Source organism: Anguilla anguilla, chromosome 1 (genome assembly GCF_013347855.1).
Source record: "Anguilla anguilla isolate fAngAng1 chromosome 1, fAngAng1.pri, whole genome shotgun sequence".
Classification (NCBI taxonomy): domain Eukaryota; kingdom Metazoa; phylum Chordata; class Actinopteri; order Anguilliformes; family Anguillidae; genus Anguilla; species Anguilla anguilla.
This window is the reverse complement of record NC_049201.1, coordinates 55,446,683-55,464,169: the sequence shown is the minus strand read 5'-3', so window position 1 is coordinate 55,464,169 and position 17,487 is coordinate 55,446,683. Positions and strand designations below refer to the sequence as shown.

At 38.1% G+C, this 17,487-nt stretch overlaps 1 protein-coding gene across 1 annotated transcript in view; it reads right to left on the bottom strand.

Annotated features, from left to right (window-relative positions):
* The window catches only part of tsnare1 (T-SNARE Domain Containing 1), a 165,849-nt gene that overhangs the window by 39,059 nt on the left and 109,303 nt on the right, over positions 1-17,487 (bottom strand). The window contains exon 10 of the mRNA XM_035389640.1: positions 4,512-4,594. Within this exon, the coding sequence (XP_035245531.1) occupies positions 4,512-4,594 (83 nt within the window). The remainder of the gene's footprint in view (positions 1-4,511; positions 4,595-17,487) is intronic.

Here is a 17,487-nt window from a genome sequence, read left to right as displayed (position 1 = left end):
TAGATAGCAAGGTGTGCAAAATAAAAAAAGGAAAGAAAACATGACGATAATGAAAAATAGATTAAAAAAAGGCTAACTTTAAGGCGCTGCATGATGGAAGTTCACAGAAGCAAAAATTGCATTGGGCAGTACACAGGACTGACTGTGTGTATCCACTTGTGAGTGTACGGGTACATTTGTTGAGGTTAACATGTGCTTTTGTTTGTATGTGTGCACATACTTGCATGTTGTGTGTGTTTGTGAGTGCGAGACAGAGAGAGAGAGAGAGAACTGACATGTGGGATATGTGCATTAGTATTGGGACGGAGTGTGGCACAGTGGGTAAGGAACTGCGCTTGTAACCGAAAGGTCGCAGGTTCGAATCCCGGGTAAGGACACTGCCGTTGTACCCTTGAGCAAGGTACTTAACCTGTATTGCTTCAGTATATATCCAGCTGTATAAATGGATACAATGTAAAGTGCTAAGTAAAAGTTGTGTAAGTCGCTCTGGATAAGAGCGTCTGCTAAATGCCTATAATGTAATGTAATGTACTCATATTTCCACATAAAAATGTGTGAATGACACAACCAGCATTGCATTTTACTGGGTTCATAATACAGCCCAGATGAAAGTCCGGATAAATTTGGCCAAGATGAAAAGTGTGTAAGAGTGCGCAGTATTTATTTATTTTACGCAAACGCACACACATACACACACACACAACCTGAAACCAACTGAGCATGAACTTCACTTTCTAAAGACAAAACTGAAGGCAAAAAGCCCTCAGTTGAACTGAAGATGGCTGCAGTACAGGCCTGGTAGAGCATCACCAGTGTCTGGTGATATCTATGGGTCTCAGACTTCAGACAGTCATTGAATGTAAAGGACTTGCAACCACATACTAAATATGATGACTTTATTTGCCAAATGTCATTGTAACTTTGATTGGAGTCAGGGTCTATGGTAAGATGAGACAAAAAAAGAGCTGCATTGCCACAAACATCATAGGTGGGTTTGACGTAAATGCAGGGTGGCCATGCAGAAAAGAACACAATCTCCACAGTGAGGTATAGTGATGAAATGTGATGCAGTTTTGCTGTCATGATACCTGGCATCACAGACTCCGTCAAGTACCAGAAGATTTAGATAAAAATCTGGTTGCCTCCAAATGTACAAAAAAAAAGGTTAACTGACCACAGAATGAAACCCGTCCCAGTCCCCTGACCTTAACCCTATTGAAAACCTGTGGGGTGAGCTGAAGGGGACAGTCCACAAGTGAAGACCAAGGACTCTGGGGAGAATGTACGAATGGTCTCAGATCTCTTGCAATGAGTATGGGAGTTAATTTGTCTGTGAGTGTATTTATGACTATGCTGTAGGATTGTGGTAGTGATTGTGTTGGAATGGGAGGAGCCATGGAAGAGCACTGGAGTCTCTCAATGTCCTCAGAGCATGCTCACACAGAGGGGCGGAACAGGGGTGGACAGCAAGAGAATACTGCCCATGGTACTGAAAGACTCCAGGAGCACATTTCCTCTAGCCTACTCATAAACTGGCTATTTAGACTACATTATATTTGACTATATTGTGTTTATATTGTGTGTTTACTGACACTAGAAAAAATGGCCCTGTTTTGTGGCCCTGATTCAATTAAATTTTGTCTTTATCCTTAATTTAATTAGTTACTTGCAAGTATACATTTCAAAGTATACATACTTGCAAAGTATACATACTTTCTTCATAAACACAGTCTGCATTGGGAGTTTAGCAATGAAGCTTAAAAAGGACCACAATGGAAATAAGCTATTAGCTTTATTGTGTCTATCCTTGATAGTTTTTTTAAAAATAATGTGTATGAGAGGCTTGCTTCAGATGCACGTTTTTCTCTTTTTAAAAATTATTGAATAAAATCAATCAATCAATCAAGCTAAATTTTGCATTAAATCTCTCCTTTGCATTACATGTAATCTCCTTGCATTAAATGTTGAATCAAGTTAAGGACTAATGTTGATTGAATTCAGGCCTATTAAACAGTTTTGGGTTAAGTTATTGTTCAGAATACTGATGGTTATTCTCCTGGACTGTAAAGACATTACGTCAGCTATTAATCTGGAAGGCCATTGCCTTCACCAGCATGGTTCTTAATATTAAGCCACTTAACTCTGAAAAGGAAAAGATGGACATCTTATTAAGGCTCTGACACTTTCATCAATACATTATTTAAGATGGCCAGGGGGCAACACAACTTAATTCACAAGTCTTGTTTTGTTTTATTCCAGAAGGAAGGTAAATGAGGTAACTGTCATAAAATTGCCTCTGAATGTTCCAAACAGACCCATAAAAGTGCTTCAACCATTGATGACTTCTCTTGAATTATCAAAGAGAAATCAAAGTCATATAACAAAAAAAAAAAAAAAAAAGATAATTCCTTGTAACACCCCCTCCAATTTCAGAATTTTCACATCAGCAAATTTCCTAAGCCAGTTAATGAAATTGTGAACTAAATTGAGCTTAGAACTACATAATGTTCCTGTGACCAGACGTGACCTCCCAGGTTTGGTGACGGAATTCTTACCACAAAGATGAAAGGGAGACAATCCATTACAGCCGCCAGATTGCTTTATGAACATATCATTCAACATAGCCAGAGGCTAAAGCTGTTAAATATATTATATATAGTGTAAAGGGCTTCATATTTTATTGAACTCCATGTTGCTAAAGAAAATGTGACATAAGGTAGGAAATAAGTTCCTGCAGAGGAGCAGTAAGGTTTTCATTCAGCAAACAGAATTACTGGAGAATAGTATTCACTGAATACACACACACGCACACAAGAGAGAAAGGTGCAGTGTGTTTCACTACATATTGCATACTCTAACACAGAATACACTATTTCCTGGACAATATGTTCTTCATTATTCAAATATACAGTATTTTTACAATACTAAGATGTAATCATATAACGATTTGTCATGGCTTTTTTTAAAGCACACTTACAATATCGAAGCAAATGCAGTAAATTCCTTGAACTTCACATACAAGCTGTAATTGTACATGCCAGCACAGGACTGCTTAAAAAAGCATAATAATAATAATAATAATAATAATAATAAAGAAATAAATAAATGAAATAGGTTGTATGCTGCATTTATGCATTTTCATTTGTGAGTGCATTGTACTCTTCCTGTTTCTGTGTATATGTGTACTGGTACCTAAACTCAAAGAAAAATGCTGGTTATTTTTTGTTAATGTATCTAAAATGGAGCTTACACTATACGACAGTGACTGCGGTCCATCTGGCATAACTGCCACTGCCAACATGCATTGATTCTGTATGTTTAGCTAAATTTAAAATGTAAAGTTCTGTGAAGTCTTCAAGAGACCACCACAATGCATTGAGATATGCATTGTTGCATTGTTAATCCTTCCGTATAGGCTATATTCCCCACCCCAATTATGACACTTAATATGTGTAATCTTTCAATAAATATGAAGTGTTTCATATCTTTTTCTCCTATAGCCACCTAAAAAACACTTAGGCGGCTTGCCTAAGACATTTCAATGCAGGAAAAACCCTGGTTTTGTTGCTCCACTTCATTATTTTGGTTTTGACTAGTGTTGGAAAAGATGGAGAGGATAGAAGAAACTATCAGAATAAATAAGAAAGTTTTGTGTGTATAATGTATGGTTTTTAAAGGTAAATTAAGTAAATGAACCATTTGGCCGACATCCTGAAATAGCTTATTTCGAATGTACGTCTTTATCCAGCATTTTGCGCATTTACCAAACTGGAACATTTTGTCCCTAGTTTTCCCTCATTTAGTTTATTGGACTGACAGACCACTTTTTTATGTTAATGTGTTTTTCTTTCCTTCCTTTCAATAATCTCTATAATTGTATCAAGCATGGCCATTTTTTCACAAATGTAAACAAAAAGTCCAAAGTTTGGTGTTTTGTTATTCAAGAGTCGATAGAACCCTACTCATCGGCCTTTGCTGAAGTATAAATGCCAAACACCTTCATTTTTGTCACAAAGTAAAAGTCAGACTTAGGTTCGACACCTCTGTGACCATAACATTGGTGAGTGGTGGAATGGGTTGTTAGCATAGGTGCAGTAGGTACTACACTCACAACATAGAAGATTGGAATGAATTTGTCCAGTCACTGTTATAACAATTGCTTCCATCACCAACAGCAAAGTGCCTCATTTCATTTTAGAGGCTGAGCCTTTTCACAGCCAACAGCTGGTAATGAATCTTCAGTCTACTTCCTGTCCAGATTGCTGCTAATCGAGGCCTCTGTATTCAGATGGGCGTTACCCCACACATGAGGACAATTACTGAACATAATTTTGAGGAAGAAAATTTAAAAATGTCATTGTGACCGACAGGACGCAGGCTGTTGCATGTGTCCCGTAGGGACGGTGCATCAGTTCATGCATTCTTAAGGAATTCTATTAGTTCTTCAAAAGTTTCTGTTGTGAACATGTATGGTGCTTCATGTCAAGCTCAAAGAGGGTGGGGTTATGTACCTGGTGATGACTGGCCTTTGCAAGCTCCTGGTTGGCTGTTTCCACATTTGAGGATGTTGTCTGGATATAGTCTTCAATGCTGTCTGTAGAGAAAGAAAGAGTATGGTTGAGAGTGGGTTGCACTGACAGTAAACACAGCCATATTCACCTTCACCAGGTAGAATCACAGCAGCCATAATTATCATTACCACTGTAATCCAATAATCAATAAAAGCCCCAGGTGGCCAAAAATGATTAAAGAATTTAATTTTCGTACTTACACGTCTATTTTTGTAACAGAGTCACTTCTTTAATTCCCATGGTATTATTTTAATTAGATAAGCGTCTGACCCCTTCACATAACAAAGTCTGTCAACAGGTAAGTCATTTGTTTCCACTTGAAACATGGGAGTGGGGGAGGTACAGTGGCAACCATTATCACCATTTTTCATATCCCTGTACGTGATTTTATCCCCCATAACTTTCTTGCATAAGTTGAATGCTTTTATACTCGTAAACTCCTTTGATAACTATTGAGCTCAACTGCATTTCATATTCATGGTCCTTTTTCTCTCATGATAGTACCCAGTGAACACAAAACTTGGTACATGAATGTTCTGATAATGGTGCATGAAAATGCATTTTTTCAATGCATGTGCGAGAAAAATGCAAATGTTTTCCCCCTTTCTGGTATGTTTGCATCATAGTCTTTGCTTTTAAAACCAGCGTAAAAATATTTCAGTGGGGGTTCTCAGTAGGGGTTCTAACTCTGCAGCACCTTATAATTACGGGGCCTAATGAAAAAAAGCAATTGTGTGGCAAGCAATAGAAAACTATAAAGTACTGTACTGCTGTTTAGCAAACACAAGTGCAAAGATCAGGGACTGAAGTGCAGAAATAAAAGTACAGTCCCATGAGAGACAGAAGAGTAAGAATCGCAGATTCAGTTGAACGATTGTCAAGTGCTCTACTGGACATTAAACTAAGGTAAACAAGAACCAAATTACCCCAATCAGAATCAAACTACTATTTAAGAACAAAGCAAAGAACTGCAGGCTCTGTTGCAGTATAAATATAATATTTAGTCATTGCAAACACACTGTTCCTTCGGTAGCTCTCACATTTACCCTTACAAGTTTGTTAACATATGGCAGTTCACAGAAATCAGGATTTTTCAAAGACGGTGGATTAAAAGGTACATTTGGTCAGAGATGTGGAAGCACCAGTACTTTCATTTTCTGGTGAACCATAATAATCAAAGGATCATACTGCCATCACCTACATATCTCATGCACCTGTTCATACCAGGACTGAAAGCCCTGATGAAAACCATGTGGTTAAGTAAGATCATGCACTCACAAAGGCCCAGTGATTACAGCCAGCAGGCTGTTAACCCACTCAATCAGCACACAGCATGTGTTCCTCATTAGGATATGGGATAAGTGGGTGACAAGCAATATTACACCTGGTGATTTGGGGCAATCTCTGCATACTTACTGTAGTTGGGATATGTGAAATCTTGTCACCTGACATATGAAAAGCTGTCTGAGTAAGCCAACAAAACAGAAAATTAACAGGCAGACTCAAACACCATCGCTATTCATGCAAATCTATTGCACTCGCCTTGCAACAGCACTGATTGAACTGCAGTGCCCAGAGACATGAGCAATTTATGTTTCAGAATAATTCAAATTTAGTTTTCTTGTTTGGATGTGCGTGTAATTGTTGTGCCAACAGCAATCCTTGGCACGGTATCAAACCCAAATCAAGCCCAGTTCTCTCAACAATTAAACACTAATTCACAGTGTCTGTGTGGAACAGGAAATAACGGTGTATGGAGCTTTGGTCACTGTCTGGAGTTCCTGCTACTTCCCAAAGTCTTAGACAGAGACAGTTTCACTTAAATGAGTGCACACAGCTGAGGGTGGAAACCAGTCATTTGTGTCACTTTTGTTAGCTGTACAACCGTGTAATACCTTGTAATATCAGACTGCTAAGAAGGACTGAGCACAGTTTATAACTGTATCTGAGTGGCTATTGGAATGTTGCTGTTTACCAGTAAGGGGAACTCCACCCTACACCAAAGTATAAGATGTTAAACTGAGGTATGGACTTACTGAATGAGATCTCCACAAAAACTGGCTGTCTACAACAGGCCTAATCTTCCTCTCATCATTTGCCTACACAATCTTTTGTTTTCTCTATGCACTTTAATTCCCAAAGACATCACTGCAAATTGGAATTCATTTCATTGTTGACCTAAAGTACCTTTTAAATAGGTATAACTAAATAAGAAAAACTGAAAAACACACAGCTGCTGTGTTTTCTGCCTCAACACAAAGCCTCCATTTTGCGAACTGGGAATTTGAATATTATCCTCTATGGAATAATGGCATCAGAAAATGTTTTTTTTTTTTTTTTTTGTTCTATCTCGGATCACTCTATACAAGGAAAAAACGTTTTTTGGTTGATTTATAGTTGCTGTACTCATTAGGAGGTCAATGAAGACATCATAATTTAATGAAATTCATCAGGTCTTACAAACTTGACTTAAGTCCCTTAAGACTGCAGCTTATCTGTGAGGTATGAGTCAGATGTACAGAATTACTGGCACCAGAAATCCCCACAAGTATGCAAGCCATTGTTTTTACTTCATGCTCAGAATGAATTGCGATGAACACTGCATTCTCAACGATCACAGATCTGTTCTCTGTTCGAAGAACCACACTGAGGGCCAGGTTTTTTTCAGATGCAAAAGCAGTTACTATAAGGTCGCAATATCTATGTTGTATTTACTGAACAGTCACAATGGCTCCAAATCGCTATTAGGATGTATTTTTTGTGGATTCTCTGCATCACCCTGCAACTTTCCTTTAGATGAATCGTAAAATGTGTTTGTGCATTTGCATGCCTGGAGTGAACATGCTAAATCAGGGTAGAGATGTAAATTAGGCCAGGTATTTTGACTAAGTTATTGAAGCATGCATTAATTGTGACTCCCCTCTTTAGGGGAGAGCTTTCAGAACTCATGAAAGCAGGCGGTAATTTGCACTGATACAGCCTATAGCCCTTAGCTCATGCACAGGCTGTCGAGCTGTACACACATGTAAAAAATGGTTCACACATTTCTATTAATTACTTCTCATTTATTTTCAGATATGATATGAAATTATACTTGTTTTATTGAAAGGACGCAAGACTTCTGTTGAAGTAATCGGCTGGCAGTATGAAAACGCAGAATTTAAACAATTGTTTTGCATATGCGTTCAGTGGGGTATATAATGTTTTGTTAACAGCCAACAGTTTTACCTTCAGATGCACTGTCGCCTTCTCCCGTCAAGATCATCCATGTTTATTCCTTCCGCCCCTCGATTTGTTTATTTTGCAGGGATTTTCCACCTGTTCTTCTATAAGTGTTAATATTATTTCCTTAGTTTGACCACCGTGTCTTGCCCTTGCAATGTTATTTCTTTTTGTATGCTGCCTAACATCATGTAAATTAATTTTCTGTCACTCCAAATTTTAATCCCCTCCATTGGTGTTGTACTAATTCCAAAGCTATAATACGGCATTGTGCAGCTGTACCTCTCTGACCATTATCTATATTTCCTGATCTTAAATTTATGTTTTCTTTGTATTGTGGTTCCCTCACTACCCATGCCTGGCTGCTCTGTATCCATTTCTTAGTGCCTTGTAATCTGGAAGTGTAAGCATCCCATATTGTTACTGACCATTTTTATGGGTGTCTCCCACCCAAGGGCATAGTTTAAATTTCAGGAAGCAATAGGGACATTTAAGGCAGGAAGACTGGAGGTCCTCCAACCAAAGAATTGTTTACATTGCATTTTTACTATATGTGGCATATCTTTTGGCACCTAATAGTTGATGATATTTTAGGGGTCCAAACAGATTCACTGCTGGAACCCAATTGCTTTTAGGTGTGCATTTGCGTGGCTGAATCTAACGGAGTGCATTGGTTTGTTGATATTGCTGTAATGCAGTGGAAAGTCTGGATTTCTCTCCTCCATTTTAGCTTGGCAACATTTTCATAGTGACAGAAACAATGATAATCACTGTTAAAACAAATTATTTTTTTATGTAGAGCACATTTCATCAAATGTGTGGTGAGTGAATATGTTCTATTAGATAAGGCTAAAATTAACTTATTGAGAGCCAGCTGCAGTGTTAAGTTATGTAACTTAATTAATGTAATTAAAGTAACTTTAGCAGTTATCCTATGCTTCATTTGTTACAAATTTTTCATTAGTATTGCTTACTGTTTCGGTGCTGGTGTTTTGCTAATTAGCTGGGCATTTTAGTGCTGACCTTTATATGTAACTGAAAGCTCACCTGAGTGATTAAGCTTCTTTTCTTTTCACATTAGAATTGAGCTTATATATTCATCTGTGCAATTAGAAATGCATGCAAAACACGTTATATAAACAAGCATCATGTATTCTCAAATAAATAAATAAATAAATAATTACATAAATGTGGAAGCAAAACAAAAGGCCAACCATTTGGTTGAGCTGCCAGTTAAAGTTAATTAGCTAATTGATCATCTGAGAAGAATACATTCACGTCTGTGTTATTTAGTTAGCTGTTAGCAGTACTATCTTGCTATCTGGTCCTTTAAAACAGCAGCTGTAAGGGCAGCCTCATCTGGATGAAAACTCGTTTGGACAGAGACTCGAAAGTGTCTCTGTGGGAGTCCATTGAAGGGGGATGTTGACTCTGTATCCTTGAAACTTGTCCATTGTAGCAGCCCTACGGACCTGTCAGTCTGACACTCAGAAGGCTGATCTCATCACAGCCTATGCTTCCCTGCTGTCTCTAGTACCTTGTCCTCAATGCACCCCGGATCACCCCAAAACAGTGCAACCCTGCAGCTCTTTCATCTGCCTATTCGTTCTCCCACACACCCGGCCCATCTGGCCAGCATGGAAAAACTGCCTTTCTCTTGAGCTTCAATCTGCTCATTTAAATGTATGCTGCTGTTCACACCAGTGATCCATCTAGAGTGCACATTGTTGTTATTTACAGGCCACATGGTCTCATGGGAGACTTTCTTGTCTGTCCACCTTAGGTCCTTCCCAGAGGACAGATCCTGCTGGTTGATTTCAGCATTCAGTTATCTGGATTCCTCCTCTACTCCTTTGACTTCACTTTGGCACAGTCACCTCCCATGCATAAGGTAGGTAATCAGTGGGAACCGGACTTGTTGAGTGCCTACTTCACCTCCACCTTCAGGTTTACTACCCTTTAACTCTCTGAACACTGCTCTTTATCCTTTTCTCTTCTGCCTCCTCTTCCAACCTTCTCTGTGACTTTCTCTGTCACAGCCTTCAATAATCTATCATTTGCAATCCTTTCTTCTAATGATTACTGGAGTCATTTACTGGTACTGTATTTCTCTTGACTCTCCTGCTTCTGCACTCCACTATGTGCTGTAGAGCAAAAATGGAGGAAATCCAACACCTACCAAACTTTCCTCTCAGCCTTCTCCTGACGTCTCCTTTTTTAGTCCAAAATTATAAGTTCCGTAGTTAAAAGCTGTTTCCATCTTCCCTTCACTTCTCACCCCTGTCTCTCCTCAACCCTCCTCTGCCCTTGCTGCAAATGACTTTGCAGACCACTTCAGCAAGAAGACTACAGACATTCGTAGCTCTTTCTAGATGTCAGTCTACCTCCTTCTTCTCTTCAATCATCACATTCTACCCAGTAACTCTCCAGTTCTCACCTTTTCTTTCCAACTTTGCATGCCTACAGATGTCAACATATCTCACCTGCTGACATTACATCAGCCAACCACCCATGTGCTGGATCCCATTGCCCCACTTCTTCTCCAGACCATCTCACCCAGTACACTCCCATTCTGCCCATCCATGATCAACTCAACACTGTCAACAATCACTGTGTCTGCAGCATTCACACCTATACTCCTGTTGCAGGAAGACACTTCTGCTGTCCAGAATCTTTGGCCAGATTCCTTCTCCCCTTTCTTTCCAAAACCCTGGAATGTGCAGCATCTAATTAAGCGGTCTATGGGCTAACACCAACTGTACTGTCACCTTGACATGATTGTTTTGTGAAAGCCTACACACATATATACGTAAACACACCAGTATATGTTCATGGTTCCACACATATACTGATCGGCTCTCATACAAATGCTCACAGAAAAACAAAACAACAAATCCTAGGAGTGAAAATATGTTTTCAAACTAAACAGGTGGACAGCAGGACAAAAGCATCCTCCGTTCTGGAGTCATTATCTCCATCTCATTCCCATCTGAGTCCCCATAGGGACCCGCAACAACATTTGTGTACAAGGCCTGGAACTCAGTAACAACCAGTAACAATCCACAATGACTAATCTCAAATCTGCTACATAGCAATTAGCGATAGTTGTACATTTTACGAGCCCAAAATTGCTGTCACAAACCATGAACCACTAATTATACTGGGCTTGCAATATTGTGATTAGCAGAAGAAATCTGGCCTGCATGCATTGTTATGGGGTGAGGGTGGTTCTGAACTACAAAACTATGTTTGCCCTATGTGTCTGTCTACAGGCAACATGCAGAATTTACCGTTACATTAAAGGCATTTAGCAGCTACTTTTATCCACAGTGACTTACACAGCTTACATAAAATCTATTTATACAGCTGGATATTTACTGAAGCTGTTCAGGTTAAGTACCCTGATCAAAGGTACAACAGCCAAGCTCCACCTGGGAATCTAACGTATAACCACACAAGTTGCAAGCTCAGTTCCTTAACTACAATGCTACTCTACCAACCCATATTGTCTAGTTTAACTGGAAATGAAAGGTACAGAATAATGAATAATTGATTGTACTAGCCTAGTACCATGCACATTTTCACAACCATGTAAGGGGAAATATCTTGAGCAAATATATAACATTTACATATTATTATTGCAAATGTGTGTGTTAGTCTGTGTGTGTGTGTGTGTGTGCATGTGTGTGTGTATGTGAGAGAGTAAGACAGAGAAAGAGAGAGAGAGATTATGTAGCTCAAATTTTCTCTCAAAGGGATCAGACCACAGCTGTTATACAGCCTTTGTTTGTTATTATGCATTCTAAACATAAAATAGCAAGCCAATTTATGGCTGTTGTCTCATAATTCACTTTTCCATCATTATGAATGTGTGGGTCTGTACAACTGACATGTCAAAATAACTGCTCAAGTATAGACATTAGACTCAGACTGATATAAATTAAATGAGAGAATATGTGTGTGCGTGCGTGCCAATAACAATAAAATCTTCTCAGTATATTATTTCCCAATAGGTATTTCACATATTTGTGTCCAACTTCCTCAATAATGAAAAACACCCATTTTATTAAGTGTGATAATTCACAATTCACAACACATGTAGCAATACCAACTAGAATTTACACATCCTATCCAGCTGTCACTGGCTGTATGTCATACAGCCTATATGATACTATCATTGGCAAGACATAACATATCATAAGTAGTCACAGTGAATTTTTAAAAACTTTAGAAATAGCATTGACATTGTTTGATCATTGCATATGTTATATGAATAGCGTGACGTTGGTCATAAACTGTCACATGCTGTCATAAGTAATGGACATTTTCTTCATTGTTGCACTAGACTGCTTGCCTAGAGTACAATGAGACATACTTAACAAAATTTTTTTACAAAACAAAAGTCAAAATGAGGGGGGTTTTAAAAGTATTGGGTAGAACAGGGGAGTGTGAACACGTCTAGAAATGAGAAACACCAGAATGGCAAACCTGCCATATTGTCAGTGGCAGTCGTTTTAGTATGTTTTCTTTTAAAAACCATTGCACATTTTGAATAACACAAGCTGATATTTTGAATTGGAACCTGTGGCACTGTACCAGAAGAGTACTCAATTTAAGTGTATGTTCTTACAGAGCAAGAGTACTCCGTGATTTCTGGGACTTCCTGATTCTGCCTTCCTTTTTCACGCTCGGATGCCCTTATATTTATTGACTTCACTCATTCACACATTGCCGATGGTACAGATGAACTGCTGCACAGCAGACATTTTATCCAGAGCTGAATTGATTCTCCATTAGTAGATCCATAAATTGACTTCATGTCCACAAATTACCTGAAAATCCTTCCCACACAGCACAATAACATTATATTAATGAACTAGAAAGAGCTTATCATCTTGATCAATTAAATATTGTTTTTTTTTTTTTTGTTTGCCCTGCAAATAAAAAGTACTATAACATAGCACAATAGTATGTGTGCGTTTTTGAATAACTGGACACATAAAAATGTCTACAGGATACAGAAGTAGGAGATTAGGACATTAATTGTTTTTTTAAAAGAAGAAAAAATAATGAAAGTAAATGGCACTATTCACCCTATAATTACTGCAAAGAGCATGGGAACTTTTCAAGAACGCACTAACCCATTTCTAATTTGGCCGTTTATGTCTGCTTTTGTCAAATCCAGGCCCACTAATGGTGTACTTGATATTTATTTGGTCACCCAAAGCATCCTCTACAGTCCTGAAAGTACATAAGAAATGTCAACAATGTCAAATATTAAATCAATCAAATCTGGCTTTTTATATTCATCCAATGAAAAATCCTCAGTTTAGTGGAATTAAAGGAAATTGGTGAAATAAATGAGCCTTAAATAGCTGCAATTTACAACCCTATTGTTAATGACTACTTTGAGCACCTTCCAAAATACAAACACACACACACACATGCACAAAAACACACATGCATGATGGAGTGCCTAATGTGACATAAAATGCTATTATTTTACCATGCATATTTGCCCACATTTAACAGAAATAACCATTTTTCTTACATTGAATGGAAAAATATCAATGTTTTGCTGCATGATTTTGGAAATAAATAATGTTAAATCTCAAACTTGTATATGAGCTGAATGTTTTAGTATTTAGTGTTTTTTATTTATTTAATTAAACTAAATTTATAATCATTTAGCTAAATGTATTAACATTTAACTAAATGTATGAAACATTTCATACATGGCCCTTTCTGGATAAGCCTGGGGACCCCAGCTTTAAAACATGAAAAGCACCTTATTAAGAAAAATTAACAGCTTATTACAATTCTGGAATTGCAGTTCAGGTTGGAATGAAAACCAACATACACAGCCCCACTGGACTGAGTTTGAAAACCACTGATTTATGTAAATGTACGAAACATATATCGAAATATTTAGCATTTTGTAGCATTTGGTGCCTCACACACACACACGTTCACACACACTCATACCGATGTCACTTTCATGTTAGAGCTGGTAAATTATCTTTAGAAACACTAATATTAAAATAGACAGCTTAATGTAACGGGGTGGATTGGTGTACAGAATGGTGCAGTGATAGATGCATCTCCCGATCGACTGCAATTTACAAGCAATAAGGTGACAGCATTCATGCAGTTGTGCAAACATATATCATTGTGGGGGGTGGTGGGGTGGCCTTTGATCTTTGACCTCAGGTCATCATTAATGCATTATCCCCTTTGTGTATTCAATACGCCTTGCTATTTAAGCCATCATTCACTGCAGTCATACTGCACAGTACACAAAAACACACACACACACACACACACACACACACACACACACACACACACATACATACATGCACACAAACTCTGATCAAGTCTTCTATGGTGGCATTATCATCACTCAGAGGTGTCTCATCACTCAGAGGTGTCAGTAGAACATTTGGGCTGGACCTGGAGTGGCCACCCTTGTTTCAGATCCTGCAAATGGAAATTTTGGGACAGAGAGTCAAATTTCCTGTCCTGATTTCTCGAGTTCTGTAAAATCCAGAGCGTGCCGGGCATGCATCACCATGCCTTGAGAAAAGCAGGAGGGAGTGGCAAAGTAGAGCAGGGGATTATGGGACAGACGGCTCTCTGGCAGGCACATTTGTGGAGAGAGAATTATGTGGGATGACAACAATAATGCACCTCTTCCAAAGCGGCTGGAGTTCAATAAACAGCACAGAGGAACTTTAAGACTGGATGAATCTGGATGAGACTATCCAAAGCAAAGCAAAACAAAACAAATCAACAGAGCAAAGCCAAAAAAAGTCGAGTGCAATTCAATTATGGCTATTTCTTGTTAATTAGAGTTTAGTCTATTTGAAAGACCCTTTTCTAGGTTTAGGAAGTGAATAGTGAAATTCTGACATTTTTGCCAGTGTCAATGAGGTATAGAGCAAGGTCCACAGAAATTCTTCAGCTGAAGTCTTAATTTGTAATTGGTGACAATCTGTTCCAGAGCACATTGCGGATACATAATAACACACACACACACACACACACACACACACACACACACACAAGTAATGCAGCCTTTAACTAGTGTTGCCTTTCATAGTTTGGACATATGCTATGTATAAAATTTTCATGTAATTATGAAGTGGACAGTAACACAGGTAAATCATGTAAGTTGCTCAGAGCATATGCTCTATTAATTTTATTGTTTCTCAACAGTAGAATTAACCATTGAAATGTTATTGGGTTTCCAGGAGTCTGCTGGTACTCTGATGTGCTGAATGATGATTAAGGGGCTCAGCTTTTTGGTCAACATCATACATATGGTACATGTACAGTAACTCCTGTCTGGTTAAACCAGTTAGCCATTACAGTACCTTTGACTGATTGACTTTTTATTTATTTATTTTACAAAATCATTTTAAAAATGTGCAATCAAATCACATAGTACTGGCCATAACTTTTAAATGCTCATTCAGGATAACACAACAAAGCCTGGCAATTATTTTCCTTGTGGTTTGGTTGCTGAAGTTGAAGCTAGTCAGATTTTTAACCCAATACAATCATTTTAAAACTATTTTTAATCTTTCTGTTTAATATTGCAATTACCATTTTGCCTGCCAAGTTAACTTTGTAGGAACAAATGTCTATGTCTAGATTTAGCAAGCCTTCATGAAGATTCAAAATAGTTTTAAATGATAGTAGCTACTGCAATATGAAAACATATAAACTCTGTATGGTGTTTTGGCATATTTTAATATCTGTATAATATTGAATGGCTTACGTGCATGGGTCGATACAGGTATTTTACAAAAGATCATTTACAAAAAAGCTTGCTGAAAGTAAATTAAACTGCAAATAAAATTGCACAAAGCAGTGCTATCCAAATGTAAACCTCAGTGTGTCTATAAGCTGTGGTGGATTGAAACAGACTATTTGCAATGGACACAAGAAGACTTGACCTTGTCCAGGCAATTTTCTGTCTATTGAATGAAACTAATTAATTAATTAACATTTAATTTTTTATTAGACTTTGAGGACAACAGTTTATTCACAGGGTTGGATACCTTCCTATGCTAAAGAGAACATTTTCATTTTTACTGGAATTCACATTAGGTATGTAAAGAATCTTTGTGTCTGAAGGCCATTGATTATGGATCAACTCTGATATAAAGCCTTCTCTCATTAGCTCTGCTCCGTAAAAGCACTAATTCACACTTCCTGGATGATTAATTTATTTTGTTTTTCAGACCAACCCCCGATCCCACTCTGACACCATCTTTTGTGACTTCATTTATTGCACACTTACGTTTTAAAAGAAACACATGTGGCTATGCTCAGTCCTATTTTTTCTTTCTTTTTTTTTATTTTAGGATCTAATAGATCTAAACAAGTTAACTTGCTGGTAGTGCTACCAGCACTACCATTTCTTACAATAGGCAGGCATTCAGAGCACAGTAAGTATTAAGCCGTGTTTCCACCAAAATTACCCGGAACTTTCAGTCCCAGGAACTACTTTACCAGGAACTAAAAGGTTCCTTCAGCCAATGGTTGTCTGCGTTTCCACCGGGGTCTAAAGTACCGCGAAGATTAGGCAAATTAGCCCACTGACGTTGTCGTCGGTCCATCTGTCATATGATTTCTTCTGTAACCCCATACTACCACCGAAGTAGCCTACATTATTTTCTAATAACCGGGACAGCCCGGAGGGGTTTATTCCACTTATATACAACGGGTTACCAACAATGACTATATATGGTTACTTTTGTATTTATTGATTTTCATATATCCTCTCAAACACATTCATTAACAGCAGAAAACATGCACACGTTGTAAACAATTTGCTGTTTTATTACTTTCTCGTCGTCAATTCCATATAGGCTAATCGCAAAATGACAAGAATAGAACGAAAACTCGGACTTGCGTGAAAATGTAAATTAGTAGTGGTACAGCCACCGTTTGCTTTCCTTCGAAGTTACTGCTAGCCGAGCAGCGAAGTGTGCCCTCCAGATGCGAACCATGCACCATAAATGAGTCCATAGTCTTCCTGGTCTTTTCGTGGAATTGAAAAATGGCAGTAAAATTGAGTGAAATTATGGCAGTCTGAAAAAGCTAAAGGGAAGATTACTAGAATTAACCTGTTATTTTACCCGGATAAAAAGTGCGGAAGGTGATTTCCAGTTTGCTTGTACTGTATCACCAATGTTAATTATGCAGAACTACCGCATACCTCACATAACTGTATCAAACGTTTTGAGTCAATTACAACGGGCTAACAAAGAAAATCCGGAAGAAAATATTCAGCAACCGAATTAATCCGTTTGAATGTTTTGGTAGCCTACGTAATATGCTGTCCCAGCACGAATGCTTAGCATTTTATAAAACGAATACTAAAGCAAGAAAAGAACAGAAGAGCACACGTTATAATTCCAAGACGTTGACAGGCTATAACCAAAAGTAGGCTACTGCGCCGCATAACATACAAGTTTGATTTGAAGTTATTATGAAAATAAATTGGTTTGCCGCTGCATATTTTCAAACATGGCGGGTAATGGCGGAAAATAAATACAACACAAATGCTACGAGTACTCGACCAATCAGAAATGTTCAGCGCTGCAAGCTCCACCCAAAAGGTTCCTGTACTTTCGGAAAGTACTACCCCCCGAGCAGGAACGTTTTGGGGGGTAAAACAAAT